An 18,689-nucleotide genomic window follows, 5' to 3' on the forward strand; every position below is an offset into this window, starting at 1 on the left:
CAAAAAAATGGACATCTGCTAATTTGGCAAATCTGTTAAAGAGGGATACCCATTCATCCCCAAAGGAGTTATGGGTGCTCGGTTACTCAACCCAACCGGGGCTCGAACCCAAGGACCTCATCGCTTATGTGGCGACAGCACACCAAGCTATTGAGTCTTCGGGTTAACTTCAAAAATTTTCTCACACTAACACTGCAAACCTTTATAATGGCCAACGTCTTAACGTGCCTGCAAGGCAGACCCTGAATGTGTAGGTGTAGATGTATTAGAGATAAATCTCATCAAGAAATTTAATAAAAAGGAATAAATTCCTGCGTGCGGCTAAACTAGAGATGCAAGATGCCAAGAGTAAATTGAGAAAAGAGAAGGGAAGAGTCAAAGAAAGGCCAAAAGTAAAATCACAGGAATAAAAGTAAAGATATTGCAAAACCCCAGACGAAAGGTCCACGACAGAAATTTCCAGCTCACTGTGCCGAAGCAGCCATTGATTGCAACAATCGGCGCGCGACTCACCGCTAAACACTTTCTTGGTCTCTTTGTGCAAGTTGGAAATGGCAATGCGTGCAGCCAATATGGCATAATCAGGATGATGCGTCGTCATTGTGGCACTCGTTTCTGCCGCCAACGTGTCGAGCTCTGCCGTGGTCACCCCATTGTACAAGCCCTGGATCACCTTCATTGTTATTTGTGGCTGGAACAGGGAGATGGGAACAAAGCAGTGGTGACTGCTCTCAAAGCTGCTAAACGGCAACTTTTGGCTTAGTGTTTGGCAAAAATGATGCAAAATCATTGAAACAAACAAGAAAAAAGCATTCGGCCAATTTCCTGCATTTCATCAAATTATCATCAATCAAGTACGTAGCGTATTTGTAGTCAATCGTTAAGGACGTTGCTCACATGTATACTTGTCGACTCCAGCTCAGCAAAACTGTGCAAGGCCACATTGCTTTAAAAATATGTTTGGGATCAAAGGCACAAGCCATTCGTTTAACACGGAAACACTCACCCATCTAACTTTGCAAGTACAACGTTCAAGCAAGCATTTGCAAAAATACATCAGGGTAAAACGTTTGTGCATTAGCTTCATGTTGGGGTTTATGTTTTGCTTTTTTCCAGAGGTGAACGCCTCGTTTGAGAGCACATCGCACACATGCCCAGGCAGGAAATGCGCAATCAGACGGGCGGTCGTCCATTCGGCCCACGATACTTCGGCCGAAAAGAGGGGACCACGAGACACCACGCCGAGCCGCAGGGTGCGGTCTTTAACAGTGTTCCACCAAGCGTAGAGGCAACAGCAGTGCCCGTTATTTACAAGCGAGCCGGCAAGCTTTTCCGTAGGTTTTATCACATCGCATTTCACTGGCCTGCGCCACCTTCCATCATCATTATACCCCTCACTGGCGGCATCGACGCCGCCAAATAGAAAATATATATGCAGGCACACGCAATGGTGGTCATGCCTTCATGAGAGAATACAAACATAAGCATTTTTAAACAGTTATCTTAATTGTTTTCTTTGCTTCAGGGAATTTTACTAAAACAATGTTTATGTAAAAATACCAGCATCTCATCACCCATCAATGTCAGCTCCCTAAACTCTTGCAATTCTCATTGTCTGTCTTCACACTATTCTCCCCTGCACAACATAAAACCACCTCCGTATTCTCAGCGTTACAACCCTCCCCCGTACCGTCCACTATGCCCCCCCCCCACACCCCTCATCCCTCATCTTCAAATAGCCCTCAATCGACAAAGACCAGCTTCACACCTTCCAGTATTCGGATCAAGCCCCCAACGGTCCATAAAGTTACACAACCTGTGGCTATGCTATTCGTAGCTCTGCCGCACTCAGAAAGGTACGTGTGGTTTTGTGCCTCCATAGACATAAACATTTGGGTGGGGAGGGAAGAAAAAAAAAAAAACACCATGACATCAAACCAAAGGGACCTCTTGGTAATGGCAATGAAACTATGCTCTTGGGGATCATACAACGTAAAAGGCAAGTTATCCTGAGAGCTGAGAGCATCACCGGGATCTATATTCCATTCACAAAGCACAAAACAGGAGGAGAAGCATTTCCTCTGAAGATGAGTCGGATAAAATTGGTCGGATGGAAGGCTCATCAATTTCGCTCCTGAATGTCCCTGCGTCACCGGTGGTGAGTTTTGAGTATGCTCGGTTAAATTGTAATCGCACTTTTTGGACAAGCAGTCTCCAGACTGTTCCTGGTCACCATTTTCTGATGTGGTCCTGGTTTAACATCTGGCAACTGCATCGTAGCGACATCCAATATCAACGGTGAATAACCTGCCGTGTTGATCTGACAATCGCAATCCGTGACATACGCTGCTTGCCTCAGCGTCGACACAAGTAAGCATGCAAATCACACAGCTTACTGCTGTGCTCAAAAACATGTTGTTAGTCATTTACTTCATGTTTACATTGGTACTTCAATAAGCCTCCATTATGCTCGAGTATGTACAAACAAACAGAAATTACAGAAAATCCCCAACTGTCAATAATCCCTTCAGCCAGCTGTTCTGTTCACGCCTTACATTCCATCATGCTTCAATTCCATATTACGCCATTTCATTGAATAACTATTTTATGAATTGGATGTGGTCTGTTGTCCTCCCCCCACATTCACATTTCACACTAATTAGCAGTACCTCAACATCACTTGCCAAATTCAACAGGGATCTCTTGTCTTCATAATAAGAAACAAACACTGATTTGCAATGTGGTGCACTTGCATTCTTGAACTGCACTCGCTCACTTTCCTTTATCAAAGTGCTCCCGGGTTAACATCAAAAAGACTCATATGGCATGATAATCATCATCTGCTGCCAATGTCGATGCCAGAAAACAATACCCATGACAATCCTCAGTGTGCCATTCCTGATTACACATAAACGACTACCGGCCACAAGAGGTCATTGGTTTCCTTGCACTAAAGCCAACGCATGAAACACCAAGCCCGTTGCAAACATAGAGTATAGCCGTTTAAGGATCAAAAGAGCTTTGTCAATGGCACCACCAATCCATTTCACAATGCTTCACTAGTCTACAGAACGGTAAGAAATAAGCCCCAAGGAAAACACTGGAAGACACGGTAAAAAGGACCACTCTAACATCATTGTTTGTCCTGGCTACATGCATTTAAACTCTGAAATACAGGGTCGTTGGTCTCAAGCAGGGAGTGAGCAAACTGACGCAATAAATCACAGCACCGCTAAATTTAACAGCAAAAAGCACAGGTTCAGAGCCTGTGACATAACAGAAAAAAACATTTGAAAACAGGCATGGCTGATTCAACACAAGGGAACCATCGCAACAGAGAGATGCTGCAGTAAAACATCAGCAAAGAAAACTTACAAAACTAAATGAAATTCAACAAAACAGAAAAAAATAAAAATACTCACAGGGTCCACAAATTCAGAGTTGAGTCCGTAGCAAAGCTTTTGAATGCGAGAGGTGATTTTGTCGAACATGACTCGTTCCTGCCGCCCATCTGATACAATATAAAACACACTTTAATTTTTCCTCCACAATGCCATTACTCACCATTCAGCCATTAAAATCATTTCTTGAACAGTAATGGCTAATATTACCTCTGCCACCGAAGGTGAAGGAGGTCATGTTTTTACCCCTTTCTGTCTGTGTTTGCTTGTTTGTGTGTGTGCGCAAGATATCTCAAAAAGCTGTGGATGGATTCGGATAAAATTTTTGTGGGCAGGTTGGGTGTGTGACAAGGAGAAATAGATTCAGTTTTAGTGAAGATCCGAATCTGGATCTCAATAGGAGAATTATTTAATTTTCAAAGCGATTCTTCACCATTGAGAGATTGAGCCAAAAACGATATATAGCATGATATTTCAAAAATTTATTGGGCCCAATATGTTCTCATGTATCGGGCATTGTGTGGCGGAGGTATGCGCTCTTCCGAGTGTCCTAGCTTCAAAGATGTTACACATTATATCAATTCTATAATTAACTTCATCACATTTAAATCAATACAACCTCTAATAACATTAACTAAATTAATATAACTTCAAAATAATTGTACATTTAAAGAAAGACGTTCAACAATTTATAACCGATTTTTCAACTTCAAGGACCAGAGGTTTTCACCTTTTCATTACACTTTAAAGGTCCCATGACACCCAAAAGTACTGAAATTCCATATTATATATATATATATATATATATATATATATATATATATATATATATATATATATATATATATATATATATATATATATATATATATATATATATATATATATATATATATATATATATTGTTACGTCTGAGGGGGGGTATGCATTCAAAGGGTAATTAGGATGTTTAATTACGTATGCCATGCTGTTCGAGTTTACCAGGATCTCGATGTAATAAGTAGCAATTCAGTGATAAGTTGTCTTGTAAATGTTCATTTCTTCAAGGGGGGAAATGATAATTGTCATGTAATTAGATAGGGACACGGGATAGGGTAAGTGTGTCTGCGTAAACCGCTTTTGGTATTCTCTGGAGACTGGCCGTGGCGTCACAGGACAGTGCAGCGGATGGCTCCGCCCCGTGATCACGATTGGCAGAAGGCAACGGCGGTGGGCCAATAAACGGCTCGATTGGAAGTGACGAGGACAGGAGGATAAAAATGTTCTGTTCGGGGTCGAAAAGGGAGAGGAAGAAGATTACAAGCAAAAGATCGTGTTTTTTTTGGTGGGGAGGCTGTTGCGCGGAGAGCATCCTTGTTGTTGTGCTGATTCGATAGTGTTCTTGATCGTGTCTTGGAGCCTTGCTGAGCCTCGTGCCTCACCTTGGTTGGCTCTGGGGTTCTGCTGACTCGGAGTACGGGGTCGAACGGCGGGCGGACCTGCCTCCCTCTCCTGCTCGCAACTTGGCGCCAGAACTGGTTCCCTGGCGGCTGTGAGCGGACTTGGGCCAAGACCAGGAGGTCGACAGCACCACGGTTTCTCCTGCCCCCCTGACGAGAGCAAGGCCAGCTCGTCCGACGCCGATCCAGGGACAGTTGCGTCCACACCACGGTCCAGCCTGACCACCAGAAGTAGCTACGTTGTGTGTGTGTGTGTGTGTGTGTGTGTGTGTGTGTGTGTGTGTGTGTGTGTGTGTGTGTGTGTGTGTGTGTGTGTGTGTGTGTGTGTGTGTGTGTGTGTGTGTGTGTGTGTGGCGCCTTAGAGGGATTGAGAACTGTATATTAATTGGAATTGTCTGCGTTTTTCCCCACGCCCGATCCCACACCATCCCGTCGAATCGCCCTGGATCCCTCTTCTTGCCGAGTCTTGTTATTTCTGGTAATAATAAAAAACAAATAAACATCATCAACTCAGTGAAAAGTGACTCCTGCCACCTTCCTCGTCCCGTTTGCGGTAGGGCGATTGGAACCGCCATCTTTGGGTTAAACAAATAAACCGCCTCCATCGTTTCGGCTCATTCTACTTTGGCGGGACTGTTCAAGTCCCGTGGACGTCACAATATATATATATATATATACATATATATATATATATATATATATGTATATATATATATATATATATATATATATATATATATATATATATATATATATATATATATATATATATATATATATATATATATATATATATATTGTTGCGGTTGAGGAAATTCGCAAACCACCATTCAGGTCCCGTAGGTGAGATATCTCTGTAAGTACATGTGTAGTTAGCCCAAACCCGTTGTTTAGAGGGAATAAATGTGATTCATTCAGGCTGTGACCCTTTGAGATAGCCGTTTTTCTGTTCTATCTTTATTTTGAACCAACCACGTCTCAACCGCCATCACACAACAACCACCAACCGCAACGCCGCTTCACAACAACAACGCCAACAGCCACGACGTTTACCTTCACAACTCGATCCTGCAAACATCGCATCACCGCCATTCCTAACGTCGCCATGGACCACCACTTTAAACCCTCCACCACCTTTGCCTCTCCTTCTGCGGCCATTCCCGCACCGCTTGTGGGCACCGAGCGTCAGGCTGTCCTGGCCTCGTGCAGGACGCGCGCCGAGTAGCGGGTGCAAAGTGCGGCCTTTCCGAGGAGAATTCGGATCAGAAATGATACACGCCCACTTCTGATCCGTCCAATCAGCAAGCACGTGGCGGTTTGGCCCCGCCTCCAGGCGCGTCGGAGTAGAATCGGGATATGCAAATTTGAGGATCAGGGGAGACTCACGCCCCTTTTTCTCCGTCCAATGGGCGAGAGTGGCTCCACCCCCGAGCTCGTTATGATCCAGAAATTTGCATATGAGTTCTCCTGCCGGAGTATAAAGCACCGAGCACGGGGCGAATTTCGTCAGTTTGGGTCGGAAGAGTTTTCGAAAAGGGTCAGTCTTGGAGAGCAGAGTGTGGCAGCAGAAGTCAGTTTTGGTCGAGGCAGTCAAGTCGGGTCTGGAGGAGAGTCAGTCTGTCGGAGGTCGGAGTCTGTCGGGGAGCTGCAGAGAGAGGAAGCCTGGAGCCTGGAGCGCGGTCGAGGTGATTTGCTGCAGTCGGCTGAGGAGTATTGCGGAGGGGACCGGATAGCTCGGGTCCGAGGCAAGGAAGACTGCGGTCGGCGACGAGCTCGCAGTGGAGTCGCTCGTCGCGGGACCCAAGCAAGCCAGCTATCCTCTTTCCCCAGAGAATCAACAATTCCCCCTTTTTCCCCCCCCGTGCTGAGATAGTGCGAAAAGGGGGGCCCCGTTCCCACCCCGCTTCAAGCAGTGCCAATGAAACCCTCGAAGGAGCGCGGAGTCGGGGCACCGCCGCGCCGCCATATTTGTGGCTCATCACAAGACACGGGTAGGATCCACCCGGTCTCGCAGCCCACAGGCCCCGTCTGTCCCCTTGTCTTTGAGGGTGGCCCTTTTCTTTTGCTTTTGAGTAAATGTGTTGTCGGCGCCATCTGTAAAGTAAAACTGTGTAAGTGTTGCCGTGTGCACACGTAGTCGGTAGTAGATCTGCATTGTTGTGTTTCTTTTGTAGCATCTGCTTTTGGTGCATAATTGTTGTAATTGTATATGTGTGCTCTCCATGTGCCGCGGAATAAATGTGCATTATGTTGAACTGTTTTTCCTGTTTCGCCTCGTCTTTTCTTTAATTGAATCTCCATCTTGCTTCACGTAAAGGGTTGGTAGTGGGCTTAATACGCCCGATAATTAATCGGAACCGTCGAGGCCGACGATAACACTGCTCAGTTATCCCGATAGTACGGAGCGGGTCGCTTAAGTGGCCCGTGTCCGGAGTCGACCTGCGGCGAGGTGAGATCGCCCGGTCTACCCTCCGCATGGGTACTTAGGTAGGTCGAGTTTGGCGAACAACCCCATCCCACCCGGGGGGCCGATTGGCACGATCGTGGTGAGGTCGTAAAGGCCCACCCGTGACTAGCTCCCGGCGTTGGTCCGAGAGGGTCACGACAGAATTGTCCATCCGGTGGGCGACGTGCCGCGATTCGAGTTACGTGGCCGCTCGCACGCCAGCAGGCACGAATTCGCAAATATATATATATATATATATATATATATATATATATATATATATATATATATATATATATATATATATATATATATATATATATATATATATGTCCTAAAGGAGTTTTTCATCGTGATTTCAGATCTGACAATGTTTTTTCACAATACTCGTTCTGTAAAATGTAAAATTTAAAAAACAAACCTCTTCGGGAACGCCCCTAAAAATTCTGCCGAAATCTACTGAAAGGGGCGTAACCCACATGATGTCATCTCCAGAACGACAAAGGCTGCACGTTAATTACTCGGGTTGGTGGTCTACGTGATTCTATTGGCTTCCTGTGTGTTTCCACATTTCATTGGTCGACTCAAACGCTTCGTTAATTTCTGCTTTTAAAAAAAATCAAACATTTGCTTTTGAATAATGGATGACATGGACTTTGATTTGTCTGGTAGCGACAGTGAGTGTGAGAGATATGAAGGATTTTGGTCTGAATTAGATGGAGAATTGTTGGATAACGTAGTCACAGGAGGTGAGTTCAGGCAGATGGAAATGAAATACGGCCCTACCAGTTTGAGCCCGAAGCAAGACAAGCAGACGAAAATGGCGATGAAATTCCCGGCGTTCATGACTATTGGGAGGACATCGAAGGAAGACTTGGCAATAACAACTGGTTAGACTAAACCCTATTCGCAATTCAATAATGTAAATTTGACTTGCATACTGCTCGATATCAGAAATATTTTAGTGAGGTGACGTGACCAGCGCAGCGCAGCGGACATGTTGCACCGCGGCGAATGAATCACAAGCAAGGCCAGCCCATGTCATCGGCCGTGTCTCTCCGCGCATAAAACGAAGCAATCTCGCTGTCCGGATACGATGAAAACTTGTGTGCAGAACACACCTTGTGACACAACTGTCTAGAGTCGTCCGATAAATCTGACGTTCTGTTGAATTTTTATTTATTTTATTCCGACTGTCGGCATGTAGCACCAGTATAAAACAATGAAGAAAAGAGAATAATAAAAGAAAGCGACAGCACGTCAGATTTATCGGACTAGTCGGACGGACGACGGATTTATCGGACTAGTCTAGACTCTCGAGTTGATAAGTAACTTGTATTAGCATGCACACAAAGTATTGTTGTGGTTACCAAATTCGCAAACCACCATTCAGGTCCCTTAGGTGAGGTATCTCGGTAAGTACATATGTAGTTAGGCCCAAACCCGTTGTCTAGTGGGAATACATGTCATTTATGCGTGCTGCGACTCTTCAGGATAGCAGTTTTTCTTTTACTATCTTTATTTTGGACCAACCGCCATTGTTACCACCACCAGTCACAACATCAACCACCAACCACAACGCCGCTTCACCACAACCGCCACGACCTTCAGGTCACACCTCGCAACCGTCGCATCGCCACCGTTCTTGCGCCGCTTGTGGGTACCGGTGTTGGACTCGTGCAGGGCGCGCGCCGAACAGCGTGTACAAAACCACGGATTTTCTGCTTCAAAAACGGATCAAAAACGACACACGCCCACTTTTGTGCCGTCCAATCGGTGAGCGAGGGGCGATTTGGCCCCGCCTCCAGGGCGTTGGAGGGCGATCGATATATGCAAATTTATGGATCAAAAAGCATTCACGCCCACTTTTTCTCGGGCCAATGGGGAGCGAGGTGAAAGGTCGAAGGGAGGGGGTCAAAGATGAGAGAGCGAAGCCACGGGGCTTATATAAGCGACCGTGTTCGTCAGTCAAGTGGACAGAGAGTTAAGACTTCGCAGGTGGTGGAGTTGGGAAGGAGCAAAAAGGAGCTGGTCGCCGTCGTGTGCGTTGGAGTCGGAGCGGAGGGACGGAGCTGTGGAGAGGCGGCGAGGGCAGACGAGGGGGTGCTCGCGTCGTGCAGGGAGCTGCACCCCAGGGAGGCCGACAGCGCGACCTGGCCGAGGTGGAGACGCTCGTCGCGGGACTCGAGGCAGAGTAGGAATCCTCTATACCCCGAGCATCAGCAACCCCCTCCTGTTTCCCCCCTGCGCTGAGATAGTGCGACCAAGGGGGCCCCTTTCCCACCCCCTACCAGACACTGCCCGCGAGGCCCGCGGAGTTGAGGCACCATCGCCGCTCCGCGTCTCATCACCAGACGGGTAGGCCCGACCCGGTCTCGGCCTCAGGCCCGCCTCATCTTTGAGGGTATTCTTTTCCTTGGTTTTGGGTATGTGTTGTCGGCGCCGTCTGTGAAGTAAAATTGTATAAGTGTTGCCGTGTGCTCGCGTAATCGGTATTAGATCTGCATTGTCGCATTTGCTTTTTGTGTAAATTGCATTGTGTTTTTCTTTTCTGTGTGCTTTTGGTGGAATTGAATATGTGTGCTTTCCGTTCGTCGCGAATAAATGTGCTTTGTGTTGAACTGTTTCCCGCTTCGCTTCGTCATTTCTTTCATTGAATCCTCATCTTGCTTCACGTAAAGGGTTGGTAGTGGGCTGAATACGCCTGATAATTAATCGAACCGTCGAGGTCGACGAATAACACCGCTCGGTTATCCCGATAGTACGGAACGGGTCGCTTAAGTGGCCCGTGTCCGAAGTCGACCTGCGGCGAGGTGCGATCGCCCAGTCTACCCTCCGCGTGGGTACTTAGGTAGGTCGAATTTGGCGAGCAACCCTATCCCACGCGGGGGCTGATTGGCTCGATCGCGGTGAGACCGAAAGGTCCACCCGTGACTGGTTCCCGGCGTTAGTCCGAGAGGGTCACGACTGGATTGTCCGTCCGGTGGGCGACGTGCCGCGATTCGAGTTACGTGGCCGTCAGCACGCCGGCGGGCGCGAATCCGTAACACTGGTGTCAGGAGTGGGATACAAATTCATCGCCCTCCTCGCGGCACTGGTATCGGAGAACAGGAAAACGGGCTCTCCTGTCTCCAATTAAATTCACGGGAATCGGTCCAGGGGTGAGAGAAGCGACCCCCGATTCCCTCCAAATTACGAGCGAGTTAAATTAACCCTTCACGAGAAGCAAGATGGCGTCTCAAGGCGAGCGGGAGCCGGGGGTATTAGAAATGGATGTAGAATGTGAGGAATCCATGGTCCAGGATGGAATCCCCGAGCAGGAAATGTTGATTGTGCAGGAACACGGACTCGCCCAACTGAACCCAGAGCCCGAAATGGGTGCGGCAGCGGCCGCGGTGTATGACACCTCCCCCCCCCCTCTCCACCAAAACCCTTCCCCAACCCTTGCCGAAACGGCTCAGCTGAGCGCACCCGACATGGCCCAGCTATTCGCCATGCTGGCGGAAATGACAGCGAAGATAAATGCGAACATGAACGAAAAGATGGATGCGAATACACAAAAATTGGATGGAACATGAAGGAAGAAATGAAAGAGCTGCGGGGTGAGACGCAGAACATGGGAATGAGCCTAAAAGGAAGCTTGGAAGAACTAAAAAACGAAATGAAAAAGGAAGTCGACACGATACGAGCGGAGGTGACCGGGTTAAAAGAGAAAGTAAAAGGAGTGGGAGTCGCAATGGAAGAAAGTAAACAAGAGAGGGTAAACGAAATAAAGACGGTGGTGGGAAAAATAGACAAAGTAGGAAAAGGATTGGGAGAAGTAAAACAGGGACAAGACCAAATAAAGGAGGAAATAGGGAGGAACACGACGACGATAGAGGAATTAAAAAGAGAACAAGGGAAAATAAAGGAGGGATTGGGAGCCGTGAAGGAGGACTGTGAGAAAAGACATCGGGAAATGACAGACAAAGTTGAAAACCTGCGAAAGGAGGTAAAAGCGGAGACACAGAAAGGATTAAAGAAGGTGGCGGAGGAATGTAGAAAGAGACATGAGGAGGTAATTAATGAAATGGAGCGGAAAGCCGGAGAAAAGACAGAGGAACTGGGGGAGCAGATAGGAAAAAACCGGGGCGAGACAGAAGAGCAGTTTAGGACGAGGGAGGAAATATCCAAGACAAATAAGATGGTGACACAGGTACAAGGGGAGGTGGAGCAAATAAGAGAAAAAGTCGGGGAACTGTCGTTAGGAACGATAGGGGAGGAAATAAATGGGGTAATAAAGGGGAAAATGGAGGAAATGGAGAAGAGACTGACGGATAGGGTGGAGGCCCGGTGTGAGAAGCAGGGTGGCCTCCTTCGGGAACAGGGGGAGAGGATATACTCCCTCGAGGCGGATCGTGCCCAGGTGGGGCCGGTGTCACAAGGCGGAGGAGGAGGCTTGCCCGATGCGGGGGTGAGCATGCCAAGCTTGGGGAGGGTAGAGACCGCGGGGTCTTTTGGCCTAATGGGGGTACCCAGAATGACTGTTCCAGGGGGTGTGCAGAGTGTGAGTCCAATGGCTTGGGAGAGTAAGCGGGACGACGCGGGGCACGGACAGACGCAGACAAGCGTGGTGGAGCCCCCGGGCAAATGGCTCGGACCCTGCGGGAGTGAGGCACCGTTGGGACTGGGGAGGTACACTCCTCCCGGAGTCCCTAGGGAACGGGAGGAGACCTCGAAAGAACCGAGGGTGCCGCTACCCCCGTACGATGGCAAGACGGACTTGAGGGCATATATGGCCCAGTTCCAGTGTGTTGCCAGAGGCAATGGCTGGAACGAGGTGCAGGGTGTGGCACAACTCACAGCGGCCTTGCGTGGCGTGGCTTTGGAAGTCCTGACCACGGTACCCAGTGAGGGGGCGACCCTGGAGGATCTCCATTCGGCCCTAAAAAACCAATTTGGCATGGACCAGCAGAGCGAGCTTGTTAAAGCTCAGCTCAACGGGCGCAAACGACGTCCCCAGGAATCACTGGGAGAATTGGCACATGACATTCGCCGCTTGGTGGGGATCGCGCACACCAACATGCCGCCGGAGTACCGGGAGGAGATTGCCCTGGACCATTTCCTTCGAGCAATATGGGGCACCGATGTCGGAGCATTGCTCACCGTATGGCGCCCGGACAACCTCCAGAAGGCGGCTGATACTGCTGCCTGCTGGGAGGCAGCCAGAACGCCATTGGGAGGGGCTGGGCGCCACGCGGTGGCAGTCCGACAGGTGGACCCCGTGCACGACAGTGCGCTGGGAGCCGGGGCAACCCTGGGCGACCAAGCGCGAGTGGAAAGGATGGTGCAGGGCATGTTCGACCGCCGGTTCGGGAGACCTGTGGAGAGGCGGTCGGGCCCGGGAAGGGCGGGAGATGGGCCATCGGGGGGTACCCCAATTCGGAATGGAGGGGGGTATAATTCGGCGTACTGGAGGCAAACACCTTACCAGAAGAGGTGTTATAATTGTGGCGCAGGGGACCACCTGCAGCGGAGGTGCAACGCCCCGCGCAGGGAAAGGCCCCCGCGAAGAGAAGAGCCACGGCCCCCGAGACCACCAACTCCGCCCCGGGTCAATAGGGATAGCCAGGCCCAACCATCACCCCCCCCACCAGTCCCCGGGAAACTAGGAAGTGCCGAACATGTAGGGCCGTGTTCGGCAGACTCAGACGGAGAAGAGCCCTCAGAACTGCGACAGGTCATCAGTTGTGGCCAAATTGGCAAAGGTAGCTTAACAATTCGGTGCAAGATTGCCGGCGTAGGGGTAGACGCCGTTGTGGACACAGGAGCAAGCGCCACGATCATCAGCCCTGTGGTCCTTGATTCGAGTGTAGACGGTTGGGATGAGACCCACCGTCTGCAAAACCATAGTTTGCAGCTAGCTACCGGGGCAACGGCCCCTATCATAGGACGTGGTTTCGTGTCGTTTAAATTGGGCACTGTGAAAACCAAGATAGAGGTTTGGGTGGCAGAGGTGTACCACCCATGTCTAATAGGGTTGGATGTGCTGACGGCCGGTGGTTGTAAGATCGACTTGGGCCGGGGGGTCATGCAGTTGGGTGGTGAGGAGTTGCCGTTAGGGGGCGTGAGCACGGATGAGAGGGTGGAGCTGGAGGCTCCTGACTCCGTGGTCATTCCCCCGGGTGCCGAGGCGGTGGTCCCGGCCCGGTGGCGAGCACCCCCAACGTGGCAGGGCCCCTGCGGCCTGGCGGAACTACCGGCAGGGCCGTCAACCCCGGGCTTAGTCGTGGGCCGCACCCTGGTAAGTACCGACGGGCCAATAGCGCCCGTGCGGGTGATAAATGTTAGCACGGAACCACGCACTATCATGAAGGGCACGAAGGTGGCAGATTGCACCCCAATAAAAGAGGTCGCAGAGCTGAGGGACGATAACGTCGAGCCGGACCGGCCCCAGAAGGAGTCTCCAGACTCGATTAGGAATTGGCCCGGTCCCATTTGTGAGATGGTAAATCGGAGTAGTGTAGAGTTGGAGGAGGCCCAGCGGGAGGCCTTATACAAGCTGGTCGACCGACACATCGGGATCTTCTCCTTGTCACCCGAGGATATTGGACGTACGGGCCTGGTGCAACATCAGATCCACACCAATGGGGCCCGGCCTGTCCGTCAGCCTGCTCGAAGGCTCCCATGGAGCAAAAGAGAGGAGGCTGATGAACAGGTTGAAAAGATGCTCAATGCAGGTGTCATCGAGCCCTCGGGAAGTCCTTGGATGTCACCAGTTGTGCTGGTTAAAAAGAAGGATGGGACCATGCGTTTGTGTGGACTATCGCCAGCTGAACAACGTGACACTCAAAGACTCCTATCCCCTGCCTAGAATTGACGATACCCTCGACGCCGTTGCAGGCTCTAAATGGTTCTCAACTTTGGACCTCAAGAGTGGGTATTGGCAGGTGGAGATGGATAAGACGGGGAAGGAGAAAACGGCATTTTCCACAGGGAAGGGACTGTATCAGTTCACTGTGATGCCGTTCGGTTTGTGTAACGCCCCCGCCACCTTTGAGAGACTGATGGAGCGTGTACTAGGCGGCATGCCGTGGCAGTCATGCCTGGTGTATCTGGATGACGTCCTGGTACACGCTAAAACATTCACCCAGGAGATAGCCAATTTGGACCAGGTGTTTGGGCACCTCAGGCAGGCAGGGCTGAAATTGAGCCCAGAGAAATGCACTTTGTTCGCGACAGAGGTGGCCTATCTCGGACACGTGATAGGCCGCGAGGGGGTGAAGACCGACCCCGGAAAAATTACAGCGGTAGAGGAGTGGCCCGTGCCTACAACTGTCAAACAGGTACGGGGCCGTTTGGGCCTTTGCTCCTACTACCGGCGTTTCGTGGCAAACTTTGCGGAGATAGCCAGGCCCCTTCACCGGTTGACGGAGAAGGGGTTGAGATTTAATTGGACGGAGGAGTGCCAGGAGGCCTTCCTCAAATTAAAGGGGTGTTTGACATCCGCACCTGTTTTAGCGTACCCCACCGATGACGGGATGTATACCCTGGACACGGATGCAAGCCAGGAAGGATTGGGAGCAGTCTTGTCCCAGACACAGGGGGGCGTGGAAAGAGTGATCGCGTATTACAGTCGGGCCATGAGTAGGCCCGAACGAAATTATTGCGTAACTCGCAAGGAACTATTGGCTATGCTGTCTGCCGTGAGCCATTTCCACCCGTACTTGTACGGGAGGAAATTTTTGGTTCGAACTGACCATTCCTCCTTGCAATGGCTCTTGCGGTTCAAGGAACCGGAAGGCCAAATTGTCAGGTGGTTGGAAAAATTGCAGCAGTACGATTTCAGTGTGGTCCATAGAGCCGGTAAGGCTCATGGGAATGCCGATGCGCTCTCTCGACGCCCCTGTCTGAGGGAAAACTGCAAATATTGCACGAGACATGAGGAGAGGGACCAATTGGCAGACGCCTCCCCGAAACTCCCAGTCCGTGCGGCCCGGGTGGTTGGCCCAACTTTGCCACTAACCGCGGGAGAGGAATTTGGTGGATTGGCATGGAGCACGGCCCAGCGGGAAGACCCCGTGCTAGGGCCAGTGTACAAATGGGTCCAGGAAAACAGGAGGCCCGGTGGGGAGGAAATCGCCCCATTCGGGGCGCGAACAAAGGCATACTGGGCTCAGTGGAGGACCCTAGAAATGAGGGACAACATCTTATATCGCAAGTGGGTGGAGATTCCTTCTGAACAAACTTCTTGGCTGGTGATAGTCCCTGATGGGTTTAAGACCCAAATTTTGAAACAGGTGCACGGTACCCGCGCCGGCGGCCATTTGGGCAGGACCAAAACAAAATCTCGGGCCCGCCGGCGGTTCTATTGGGTTAACATGGGGCGCGATGTACAGGACTGGTGTCGAGCATGCGACGCCTGTACTGCAAAAAAGGGACCGCCACAGAGGATGAGGGCCCCACTCCAACTACATCAGGTTGGGGCTCCCCTTGAGCGAGTGGCCATGGACATTTTGGGACCACTGCCCCCCACTCGCCAGGGTAATAAGTACGTCCTCGTAATTATGGACTATTTCACCAAATGGCCAGAAGCCTTTGCCCTTCCCAGCCAGGAAGCAGGGGTCGTGGCCAAGGCCTTCGTAGAAGGATTTACATGCCGGTATGGGATTCCGCAGGAGCTGCACACGGACCAGGGACGAAATTTTGAGAGTGAATTACTAAAAGAGGTGTGCAGGCTCCTGGAAATTCGAAAAACACGGACAACGCCCCTGAGACCACAGTCTGATGGCATGGTGGAGAGGTTCAACAGGACCCTGGTCCAACAGTTGGCCCTCTTCACCGCCACTAACCAGGAGGACTGGGACGAACACCTTCCGTACCTCTTGATGGCCTATCGCGCGTCCCAGCACGGGTCTACCGCATGTAGTCCGGCGCTGTTGATGTATGGACGGGAGCTGAGAAGCCCCGTCGATTTATTGTGCGGTCCGACGCCTGAGCGGCTTGATAGGCCCCCGGGGGAGGGCTATGCCCGTCGGTTGGAGGAAGGCTTGGAGAAGGTCCATGCCTTCGCACGACACCAGCTCCAACAGGCGGGCATAAAGATGAAGCGCAGGTACGACCACCGGAGCCAGGTGAGCAAATACCCACCGGGGGCAAAGATTTGGTTCTTTAACCCCCGGCGAAGGAAGGGCAGATGCCCGAAGCTCACCTCACCTTGGCAGGGCCCGGGGGTCGTCCTGGCGCAAGTCAGTGACGTGGTCCTAAAAATTAAAATGGGACCACGAGCCCTCCCTCGGATCGTCCACGCGGACCGCCTGAGGCCTTACAAGGGCGACCTTACGCCCTCATGGATATGTCTTGCCGGAGGAGTCGGTGCTGGAACAGCTGCTCCCGCAGAGGCGCAGGGCTCTCAGAGCCTTGCAACGAGTTCACGAGCCCAGTAGGAAGGGAGGAAATCCCCCCCTGGGAAATTGATTAATGGAATTATTTGGAGACATGGACAGACTTATGAATGTGTAGAGGGGACGTAGCTTAGCTACGTAGTGTTAAAAGGAACGTGCTGTAGTTTAAGGGACGACGTGGGAGCAGGAGTTAGTTAGGGGATGTAGATAGAAGGATGGCAGAGTTCAGCGGTGTGTGTGTGTTGAAGAGTTGGTGAGTGAAGTGGAAGCATGTGCTTGTTGAGTGAGTGAGGCCAGCGGGTCTGTGTGAATGGAGTGAATGGGGAATGCATGGTGCGATGAGTGATTGGGGGGAGGAGTGACTCCCGCCCAAGGGACCCCGGGGTAAGAGTAGAGTGAGTTAGCTGGGTTAGTCAAATTGAAAAATGGAGGTCGTTTTGTTGTTGGTGGGAAAGTAGGCTCGAGACCCATTTGGAGGGGTGCAGGAGCCCTGTTGACGGACTGGGAGCGTGGCTGCGAAAGGTGAGTATCGCTGAGTGGGTACCCCGGGCACCAGGCTAGTCGGCCGTGGTAGGCCAAGGGCCCATGGGGGGCCGGGATAGCGTAGTGGGCACGGGTGCGCCTGCTTGGTGCGGGGGCCCGGGGCGCCATTAGCCGCGTGGGCAGTGTTGTGGGCACGGGTGACCCTCGGAAAGGGGCCCGGGAGGCCGGCCTGCCACGTGTGCGTTTCAGGGGAGGTGCCATGGGGGGCACTCCTCGGTGTTAGGGAGCTGGTAGGCTCGGAGGCAGTGTAGTGCCCGGGGGTGCCATAGCGGGAGATTCGGCAGAGGGTCGTGCCTGCCAAAGGGAGCCACGTGTCCCAGCCAGGAGACCGTGTGAGGGCACGGAGAGAAAATTGGGGGGCGCGGCCCGAAATTGTGAGGACACCAACACAGGCGACGGGAATCTGGGTTGTTAGAACCAATAGTTTAAGCGAGAAGCGCTTGTTGAAAGCCCCGGGGTAGTTTAACAGTTAAATGGTTAGGGTAGATTAGGAGATGTACCCCTCTGCACCATCCATCCCCTCGCTGTCGTTGTGGGCCGCTGGACCCACTTGGTGTTAAGATCGCTGAACTCTGGGGAGGCCATTCTGAGGCTTCGTTGGGCCTCGGCACAGGACGCTAGCTCTCCCTTGTTCCCCTCCGGGAAGGGAACGTAGGGGTTGGGAGTAGGCTAGGTGACAGGATAGGTTAGCCGAACAAGGACGATAAAGGGGGTTAGGGGACGATTTATAGTGGGGAAGTAAAAATAAAAACAACAAAAAAATAAGTTGGGGCTAAATTGGGGTTTGACAAATTAAGGGAGTGGGTATGTACAGTGACAGGCAAAGGCGATAGGTTGGGAGGGAGACAGGTAGGTAGGTCCGAGCCCGCCTTCCAAGTGGCCAGCACCACCGCACTCCCTCCACCAACCTCCACTGAACGGCAAAGGCTGGCCAACTTCATCGGCTGGCCGTGTTTTTCTTCAAGGCCTGTGCCGGCCAACTTCATCGGCAGCTGTTGTTTTGCTGCAAGGTCTGTGCCGGCTGGATCGTCTGCAGCTGCTGTGCTGCAAGGCCTGTGCCATCGGCTGGCCGTGTTTTGCGTCAAGGCCTGTGCCGGCCAGTTCATCTGCCGGCTGTGTTTGCCTGCAGCGGCCTTCTTCGGCGGGCTGTGTTTGCCTGCTACCTTTGCCATGCCATGCCCACTGCCCACGTTCACCAGCCCCGTTCAATTTTGCTTTGCCCCACCCCCCTGTTCATTGCCATGTGCGCCAGGATCAAGGCAACAGTTTACAAGCTGCGAGAACTGCCCTGTTGGCAGCTACAACACGGGCCTGCAGTGGCGGCCCGTGCACCGTGTTTGTGTTCACCCATCCATTCGTTGTGCTCATTGCGTGTGCCACTTGAGCTGGCACGGAGACTACGTTTGTGCGGCCCATGCACCGTTGTGGTTCACTGCGTTCAGTTCAAAAGGGAAGGCCTTGGACTGCGTGTGAGCA

At 51.3% G+C, this 18,689-nt stretch overlaps 1 protein-coding gene across 1 annotated transcript in view; it reads right to left on the reverse strand.

The window, feature by feature from the left end:
• Positions 1 to 18,689, reverse strand: part of RRM1 (ribonucleotide reductase catalytic subunit M1) — a 399,179-nt gene that overhangs the window by 361,121 nt on the left and 19,369 nt on the right. Inside the window, exons 2-3 of the mRNA XM_085885025.1 lie at positions 3,423 to 3,511; positions 514 to 691 (exon numbers count right to left, since the gene is read on the reverse strand). Of these exons, the coding sequence (XP_085741151.1) occupies positions 514 to 691; positions 3,423 to 3,511 (267 nt within the window). The remainder of the gene's footprint in view (positions 1 to 513; positions 692 to 3,422; positions 3,512 to 18,689) is intronic.

The sequence above is a fragment of the Eptatretus burgeri genome, chromosome 6, assembly GCF_056783735.1.
Source record: "Eptatretus burgeri isolate ZD-2024b chromosome 6, Ebu_testis_v1, whole genome shotgun sequence".
Classification (NCBI taxonomy): domain Eukaryota; kingdom Metazoa; phylum Chordata; class Myxini; order Myxiniformes; family Myxinidae; genus Eptatretus; species Eptatretus burgeri.